The following is a 9,768-nucleotide window of genomic DNA, read 5'->3' on the forward strand; positions in this document are numbered from 1 at the left end:
ACTAACATAGGAGTACAGGTTTAGAAAATACTTTAAATGGTTGCTTAGTATGGTGTCAGAATTTTTCCTTTTTAGCCACCCTAATACTTTTCTGAAGAGAAATCTAAGGCCTTTAAAGGAATGATGACCTCAGCTTTAAGCTGAATTTACCTTTAAATCTGCAACGACTTTGAAGATCGACGTCCGTTGTAAAGAAGATGCTCTCACTCGCAGCGAGCCCGACACTCCGCGGGTCTCTGAGCCGAAGTAGTTACGGGCCGGTCGGGGTCCCGGGGTTTGGCGCCTGACCAGCGCGGGGCTGCAGCCCCCCCTGGTGGCAGCAGCCAGGATGTCTGGGGGAGGCGCCCCGAGTTGGTGTCACTGGGGGCAGGTTCACTACCTAGCGCTCCACTTCCGAGAAGTCCTTCCACTGGCTTTCGGAGCTGCTTTCTTTCACCAGGCCCACGGTTGCCGCTCTCTGCTGCACGTCCTGTGAGTGCAGAATCTTGGGGCTGGAGGTCCTGGAGCGACAGATGACCGTGTGGCGTCCCCCGGGTTCCTGAGGCGGGGCGAAGCTCAGCCCCGGCTGCTGGGGGTGGCTTCCGCGCTCCACTCGCTCACCCACCCCGTTTGGGGCAGTTTGAGAAGTTTTGAACTTCCGGGGTTGGCTCGTCTAGGTTTGCGGTGGGTTGGGTGGCCCAGGGCGTCGCTGTGCCCACTGCTTGGGCGCGGCCCTTTAAACTTTTTGTTTTTTGAACTTCGGGGGTGTGGTTGCGGCGCCTCCTCTCTCAGCGGCTGGTTGTTCCCTGGCTGTCCAGTCCTTCCCTCTGCCCCGCCTTCCAGATGCTTTGGAGTCATGAGCCGGGAGGGCATAGGGACCCGTCTGGTGGCCGAGGTGATCAAAGGTGAGTGCTGAGGGTGCGGGTCTGGCCTGTCCCGGGCACCCCCGGGGATACCCCATGTTTAGAGGGCATTGGGTTCAAGGAGGCCCCAGTTGCTGGCCAGGCAGTGCCTTTAACTTTCCGGGCTAGGGCCGATGCTGTCTCATGGGCATGGGTGGCCTCCCGGGACTCAGTCCAGAGGCTCCCAGGCGTGGTCTTGCTTTGGGACGAACGCGAACAGACCTGTGTCGTGGGGAGCCCTGGCTGGTAAGTGAGTTGTGCCTGTCCACCCAAGGGTGCAAAATCCGCGGTCACCGTGCACAGGGATCAAGGGTCATTTGTGGTTGGAAAGGACTAAGCCCCGTCATCTTTTTGAGTGTTTGTGGTTTCAAGACATTCTAGTTGAGTTTACAGGGAAATAAACACAGCAATTGCGCGAGTTGAATTGTTGGCAATTGTTTAAATTACCATTCGGGGAAAGGATGCCAGCTGGCGTCCTTTGTTCCTTACTGTTTTATAAAGCTGAACTTCATTTTGCCACAATTTGAGTGTAAGTATTCTACTAGTACTACTAGTATTGCTACTACTAGGTTTTGCGGATGGCTTTGCTTCGCCGAGGATTTTCAGGCAACTGTTTTGCGGGTGGGTGGGGGAGGATGGGTGGAGTGTCTGAGCATTATTAACACTGGTTACCATTCTTGCTAAACCTCACAGCAGCCTAACTGCATTAATGCAACACAAGTTCATTTCACATTCACCATCCAGAAACCTCTCATTGCTTCTGTTGCGATGGTAGTTTGTATAATTGTAAAAATCACTACAAAAGTAGTAGTGATCCCTAAGAACAGTTGGATAAGCATATGGTTCATTTTGTTGTTTATGTTCTATAACTGTAAATGTTCATTTTGAAGCAGTTTTGAAAGTCTCTATCTGCTTAAAATACAGTTCCTACTGAAGTGACTCTTTAGGATGTCTTGAAAACACAGTGACACATAGTGAAAATCATCTAGGTTGATGCCTAGTCATCAAGTGCATGCTGCCATTTGCTCAGATTTCGTAGTCCACAGAAACGTAAAGTTTTGTGATGAGAGGTTCCTCCAGAAATCAAGCCATATTGCTAAGTGAAAAGTCACCATTTTTGAAACTTACAGTTAAGGGCAATTTCCCCTTTAAAAAATTTGCTTATTTATTATCACTCACCAAAATAGCCAGAACATTGGAAGGCACCCTTACCATCAGAAACATGCATGGAAAAAATAAAAATTTGACTTCATCTGAAAATAGTTGCATCATGATATATGAAATGTTTTTTAATAATCTGAAGGAAGGAACATTGCAATTTTTCCATTTCAGATCGCCTTTGTTTTGCCATTCTCTACAGCAGACCAAAGAGTTCATCAAATGTACATTATTTCAGCATAGATAATGAACTTGAATATGAGAAGTAAGTATTGCTTTTTAAAAGATTGTTAGTACTTTTTTATTTTGAAGAATCTGAAGGTATCTTTATAAAAAGGATAGCTTTGGAAAATTACAAATCTGTTGATTGATAATTGCAGGATGTTTTTTCTTTAACCCTTAGTAATAAAATAGATCCTTAGGGGAAAAAAATAAAAATGAGTGAGGCTTTGTAAATTTAACAATTTACATTTGAAATTCTAATAGTTTACAGTACAATGAGATATAAACTAATGTGCTAAGATATGTTTTTACCAGTGGAAAAATATGTGTGGAAAATAGGTTTTTTAATTCAGAAGGTGTTTTCATATGTTATTTGGGGTTAGATTTAGGCGTTGAACCACCACTGGTCATATTTTTTAATAGGCATTGTTTACTGGAGTATCTCTTCCACTAGTTAAGGCAGTACTTTAAGTTGTGTGACTGACTGATAACAATTTGCTGTGTACTTCCTTGTCTTAATTTGTTCTTGTAGCTGCAAAAAGACATTTATATTCAGAGTGTCTAGAATATACATACACGTTTTTGTTTTTCATTTTTAAAGCTTCTACGCAGATTTTGGACCACTCAATCTGGCAATGGTTTACAGATATTGTCGCAAGATAAATAAGAAATTAAAGGTAAAATCTTTTTTACTTAGGATTTGACTTAATTAATCATTTTAGCCTGACCTTGGGGCGGGGAAAGTAAGGAAAGCACACCTCTGTTTTTAAAAAGGAATTGTCATGTTTTTCATTGCAGTAGTGTTTGGGTCATATCCATGGTTTTTTGTTTGATAAAAGAATAGTGTATATGTTAGTTTTCCAGAGTTTTGATTGAAGAATTTAAGTTTGTGTCATTTGGTTCTGGTTTGGATTGGTGATACTCAGATACTTGGAAAGCCAAAGTGGAAATTGGTTAATAAAGTGAACCTCTTATTGTCTGACCTTGACCTAATGAGGCGGAAACCTAACAAGAGAAAGTTCCCTTGCTGTGGTTACTGTTCTGCCTTCATTTTGATGGGGAGGGAGTGCTAGCAGACTAATAAAAATTGGCTCATCTTACTCTCTCATTCAGTCTTGGATCTCCCATGATGTTGTACTACTTGTGACTCTTAACCTTGACCTTTTACACATACGATTAAGGAGCATGGAAAGCCAGGGCAAACAGCATATTTTTAAGGCTGTGTCTGTCATTGAGAGTTGCAAAAGTGTATTTCTATTAGTCTGAGCTTAGACCCCATGCATTTATTTTAAAAACTTTGACTATTGGTCATGCGCAATAAAAAATGTTTATGTACTGCTAGCAATTCCAAATTAGTCACTGTGGACTCTCAAGTGGAAGATAGTGGATTTTGGGGGAATTCAAAAAAAATTTATTTAAACAATTACTTACCAGACTACTACACAGAAGAAATAAAGTTTATTTTCAATTAAAAATTAAATTGTATTAAGAAGTTCTGAGTGAGCAAGGCAGATTTTTTTCCCTTGAGTATCAAACCTAAAATTGCAAATCATAAATGTTAGAAGCACCTGTTAGATGAGCTACTGATCTGTAAAATGGAAGTTGTAGCATTGCTTTTTCTTTTGTATTATGTGTGTATTCAGTACAGATTGATATAGAGATGGAGACTCTTCTTTCTGGACTTCTTTCTCTCTTCATTAGGAATGGAAGCATTTATGGTCTTATGTTTTTATGTCTCTCCCACCCACCTCCTCCCGCCACTCCCTTTTTCCAGTTGTCAGTGGCAGGTCTTTTGTTTCATACAGGGCTAGGAAGCTAAAAATAATTTCCTCTCCCCCCACTTGTATTCCTTTGCTTTACTTTGAAAAGAATTTTTTTTTTTCTACACTCAGCCATGTATGGACTTTTAACCTTTGGGTCAACTAAGAATATATTGGTCCTTTTTATCCTTTAACATTTTATCATTTACTGGTCCAGCTTGTAGATGTTGACCATCCAAACTGATCAAAACATTACTGCCTATTCGATTAGTAGTGATAAAAGTGTGTTCAGAGTTTAAATTAAGAGTGTTTTGCGCTTGGGTTGCTCTGTGGCTGGTTGAGTTGTTTTAGTTTATTTTAGTTTTTAAAAATCAATTTGGGTCTCTTATTCCGTGTAAACAACTGAAGGAAAATATGTACACATTCATCACTGACTCAGAAGCCAAGGAATGCGAGCTTATTGAACTGAATATAGTCTATTCCTGGCCCTTACCCAGATTCTGTTTCTACTCACATTATTGAAGTATAGGTGAGGAAGTGCTAACTAAGCATGTCTTCCTTGGGTTTTTACATTTGATATCCTTTTCATGTTTGACTTTTTATTGAAGTATAATGTATGTACAGAAATGTGTACAGATCATGAGTATACAGCTCATGAATTTTCACAAACTGAAATACATGGGTCATGGTCTTGATCATCAGATTAGGGACAGGACATTAACAGCACCATAGAAGAGCCTCCTTATGCTCCTTGGTCTATCTCTGCACCACCCTCACCCTGCCCCTCACCCCATTTACTATCCTAATTTCTAACAGAATGATTTTTGGCTGGCTTTATATACCTTTTTATTTTATAATAATTTAAAGGTTTTGGAAATAGATGTTTTTTAAAAAAATCAAGCAGTAAGAAAATTAAAGAAAAGCACCCCCTTTCCAGCTTCTTATGTATTCTTTCAGAGGTAGTCTACACTTTAAGTATATATCTACCCTCCTCTTAAATTGTACCATCCTTGTAATCTAAGATCATGTCTTTTATAGGAAGGTACATGGTACTTTAGGGTATCAAAGTTACTATTTTAAAGGTCTTGATAATATGAATGCTTACACATTGTGAGATTTGGAATTTATCTTCATCACAAGATAAAGTTTTAGAAAACTTGAAATTAAAAAGAAAATACTAACAGCTGTGTATCTTTATGCAGTCCATTACATTGATAAGGAAGAAAATTGTTCATTTTACTGGCTGTGATCAGAGAAAACAAGCAAATGCTGCTTACCTTGTTGGATGTTATATGGTAAGTATTTAACTACTTTTCCAATGTAGTAATGAAAATGCAGACAACAATGGTACTTTAAATTTGCTGTTGGAAATTTGAAATTACCTTTTCTAAGATAATGTCTTGATTTCTTCCCAGAGAGAACATGTTTTGCTTTTTAAACACTGACCAATGGGACAAGGCTCTGCGTATGTAGGGGGAAGGGATGTATGGAAGATCTCTGTACCTTCTGCTCATTTGCTGTGAACCAAAAACTGCTCTAAAAAAGTCTATTTAAAAAAAAATTACCAACTAGTGTGAAAACTTATGTGTATGGCACTTAGTTAGACATTAACGCCCCCAAAGCTGTGTTGTTATTAACTCGTGATCTATTTAGTGAAGTTGTGGAAGTGGAGTCAGGACCAGGAACTGATTTTTTTTTTTTAACCTGAAAGCGTACCACATGAGGTAACAGTGCTTTATAAGTTGAATAGAAACATTTTTTTTCCTAACTAAGGTGTGATTCTAAAATCATCTTCTTTCTCACCAAAACATCTAGCACAGAAAATGGTGTGTCAGTATTATAGGAAAACGGGGTAACACAATACGTAGATTATGTATGGCACTGAGTGGTTGGTCTACTTGGGTTACTGGAAGAATGCTTTGGAATAGCCAGCATTTGCACAAGAGTGATGAATTTTTTTACTTGTAAATATCATGGAAAATATTTGTTTTTTTATTTTCTTATATTTACTTTTTTATATTTGTTTTTTTATTTTTTTTAAAGATTTTATTGGGGAATTGGGGAAGGGAACAGCATTGGGGAATCAGGAGGGGAACAGACAAGTTGCTGTCCTTTTGTTCTTTAGTCTAGTTGTGGAGGATGTCGCTTCACTGGCCCATGTTAGTATTATGATCATTGCGCTCTTCCAGCTGAGGCAGATCAGACGCTGGCCATTGTACGACCGCTCACAGCGGTTCAGGCAGCTCACGCTGGCTGCCAGCCACTCACAGTAGCTTACGGCAGCCCACTGCAGCAGTGGCTGCAGCCTACGCTGTCGCCAACGACTCACAGCAGCCCAGCTCCAGGTTGAGCTGTTGTTCACCGTCGTAGCTGTAGAGGGTGCAACATCACAGGCTCATGTGGAACCTGAACCGGCAGCCCTGCTGCTCAGAGCTAGCGCTCCTAAGCCAACTCTTAACCAATGAGCCACTTGGCTGGCCCTATTTGTTTTTTTAGAGTCGAATTTTATTTAGTGCTAAGTGCATTCATCTGCAGGAGGGTTTCCTGAGTAGGCTAAGAACACAACTTCTCCAGAGAGCAGTGTGCCTCATCGTTTTGGTATGGAAACCGGCACCTCCATTCAGTGGAGAAGAAGGGTGAGTGGATGTTTCTTCCACTCTTACCCACCGTAGTTGTAATAGTTACTCTCCTAGATTTAAAAATAAAAAGGATTGTTTTTGTTCCCGAGATAAATTCTTTCTTCCCTCAGCTTGCTACTTGATTCTGTCATGCTTCCCCCCTTTTAATATTCTTTTCTGATCTACTGCTTAATAATCTGGAATTTACAGTGATTAGACCAAAAGTTGGTGATACTAGTGAGAATTTCACTTCAAAATTTAATAATTTCTTTTTCTATGTCTAAGGCATATAATTAACGATTATTAAGGTGTTTTTTTTCTTTGTTTTCCTATTTGTGCTCACAAAAGTAGTTGAGAAATGTTTCTGAGATAACTTTATTGTCTCTGAATGTATGAAACAGGTTGTAGGGCATGACTGTTAAATTTTGATTTATTAAGCCTACCCAGATGTAGTATTTCTGTTTTTTTCCCATCTTTCCTGCTGTTTATTATGTTTAGCAAAAATCCTTAGGGGAAAAAGAGCCTAAGCAAGGTCCCAAGAGAAGAGTATGGAGAGGTGGCTGTTTTAACGAGGGCATTTGGTCCCATTACTTGGCCAGTCACTAGGGAAGGGAACCCCGTGATTAGAGTAAATCCTGACAGCTTTACAGAAAAGGGACGCAGCCAGGATTCTTGGGGTTCATAGCGTATTGAACAGAACCCTGGAGAAATGGTCCTTTGTATAACTGTAAAAGTCTTTACACTACCCTGGAGAAAGTCTGGATGGCTTAAGCAGTTCCATCTAAGAGAGTATGCTCTGAGCAGAACACACAGAGCTGTGCCTGGGATGCTTTTAGCTCAGCAGTTTGCCTCGGGTCAGATGAGATGTCCCCAGGATGATGGGTCTTAAGGAACCAGACCTGGTGACTTCTGTATAAAGAAACCCTCAGAGGGTCAGAGGGTGGCTGTGGGCATGGTGGGAACCAGGGGTTGTCTTAAAAACAAAGCACTTAATAATTTTATAAATAAGATATCTCTTTTTAAATCTTGTTGCTGTTGTTTACTGCAGGTTAAAAAAAATAACCCCTTGGCATATTTATTGAAAACTTGTTGGCATATTCTCAGTTTGGTGTTGCCTTTTTCACTTTGCTTATGGTTGTATTTTGGCATTGTTAAAGAATAAAAATTCACCCAATAGAATTTAAAGATCTAATTGGCTTTATTCAACAATTCATGGGCCGGCCGAGTGGCTCAGTTGGTTAAGAGCTCACTGAAGAGTGAGAGCTCTGAGCAACAGTGGTTTGAGACCCACCAGAGCTGAGCTGCCTCTTGGCAGGATGGCTCAGCTAAAAACAAAACAAAACAGGGCTGGCCGAGTGGCGCGTTGATTAAGAGCTGGCTTGGGATGCCAGAGGGCCCCGGTTTGGATCCCACATATGAGGGCCAGTGACACTGCCCTCTACAACTAAGATGCTGAGCAACAGCTCAACCTGGAGCTGGGCTGCGGCGAGGCATAGGCTGCAGCCCCTGCTGCAGTGGGTAGCCATGGGCTACCGTGTGTAGCCAGCAGCCAGCGTGAGTGGCCAGCAGCCTCCGTGAGCGGCTGTCCAGAAGCCAGCGACTGATTTGCCTTGCCCAGGAAGAGTGCAATGGTGGTGCCAACTTGGATCAGTGAAGCAACGTCCTCCACAACTAGACTGAAGCACAAAAGGACAGCAACTTGTCTGTTCCCCTTCCCACAATTCCCCAACGCTGTTCTCGTCCCCCAATTCCCCAATAAAAATCTTAAAAAAAAAAAAAAACACCAAAAAAACCCCCATGAATTGGGCAGCATCCCATTTAGTGCATGGAAAGGTGCCCTGAGGAGCTGTACAAAGAGGAAGGTTTTTATAAGTAGAAAGAGTGGGGGACAGGAAGTTGTAAGAGTGGGTTATTTTAGGCAAGGTCACCTTCCCTTAGCAGAGGTTCTCAACCTTTCACAGGGGTCGCCTAAGACCATCGGAAAACACATATTTTCGATGGTCTTAGGAACCAAGACACCGCTCCTCTATCCATCTTCAGGCCCACATGCAGATACGCCCACATACGAGCACCCGGCGTCGTTTGAAAGCGTCATTTGACCCCCAAAGGGGTCGCGACCCACAGGTTGAGAACCGCTGCCTTAGGGGAAGGCAGTGGATTTTATGAGGCAGATTACCTCATTAGTGTGGAGCAGGAAATTCAGGATTGATTGGTTTAAAATCCCATTCTTGGGATGGCTGAAACTGCAGTTAGGTTAGGTATTAAGTTTTGGTGGGGCTTAGCAAAAGTGACTCCATTTTGAGCCTGTTTCTATTTAACAGCAGGCAGAAAAGTTAACTCTCTTTTTAATTTAATATATTTTAGGTTGAGAAATCCTTTCAGGATTTTACAACTTAGGTTACAAATTAGGTTAGCACTGATTTGATTGGTTAGGAAAGTACCAGGTAAACAATTTGAACATTCGCTTGAGTTCATTCCTCTGCTTAGCTAGAAGCCTGCTCAGGCTTCTAGCTCAGCTCAGTTTTGGCTGCAAAAGTCATAGCATCCTTGCCTGGGCTGGCTGAAATAGGAGCATGGAGCTGTAATGCTAAGTGGGGAAACAGGAGAAAAACTTCTAAGAAAAGCAAATTTTTTAATAGTAGCAAAGGAATGTCAAAATATAATATGGGTATCTCAAAAGATTAAACATCAAAGTAAATAAGTGAAGGTTTGATCTGGTTGAAAAGTCCATTGAATGCTCAGGTTTTGTATTTCCCCAATTGATCCAAAAGGATCAAACCAACATCTAATCCAGCACCATACTCTACATGTGGTTGTTTGCCCTTAGTGTCTCTCACATGTGGTCTGTTTTTGCTACCACTGATTTATTGAAGAGACCAAACCTGTTATCTTGTAGAAAGTTCCACCTTTTGAATTTCTCAGCTTTTTTCCTTGTGATTTTTTTTTTAAGATTTTTTATTTATTTTTTTATTGGGGAATTGGGGAGATGGGAACAGTGCTGGGGAATTGTGGGAAGAGGAACAGACAAGTTGCTATCGTTTTGTTCTTCAGTCTAGTTGTGGAGGATGTTGCTTCACTGGCCCAAGTTGGCACCATCATTGCGCTCTTCCCGGGCGAGGCAGATCAGTC

The 9,768-nt window shown here is 41.3% G+C and overlaps 1 protein-coding gene across 8 annotated transcripts in view; it reads left to right on the top strand.

Annotated features, from left to right (window-relative positions):
* CDC14B (cell division cycle 14B) overlaps positions 1 to 9,768 on the top strand; it is a 93,745-nt gene that overhangs the window by 31,408 nt on the left and 52,569 nt on the right. For 6 of the 8 annotated variants that reach the window (XM_019624672.1, XM_019624676.1, XM_019624675.1 and 3 more), the window contains exons 2-4: positions 2,214 to 2,304; positions 2,863 to 2,938; positions 5,224 to 5,316. In XM_019624672.1, the coding sequence (XP_019480217.1) occupies positions 2,214 to 2,304; positions 2,863 to 2,938; positions 5,224 to 5,316 (260 nt within the window). Of the gene's footprint in view, positions 1 to 361; positions 885 to 2,213; positions 2,305 to 2,862; positions 2,939 to 5,223; positions 5,317 to 9,768 lie in introns of those variants that run through there. The other 2 variants (XM_019624677.1, XM_019624678.1) reach the window with 2 other exon arrangements.

Source organism: Hipposideros armiger, unplaced genomic scaffold (assembly GCF_001890085.2).
Source record: "Hipposideros armiger isolate ML-2016 unplaced genomic scaffold, ASM189008v1 scaffold_599, whole genome shotgun sequence".
Lineage (NCBI taxonomy): Eukaryota > Metazoa > Chordata > Mammalia > Chiroptera > Hipposideridae > Hipposideros > Hipposideros armiger.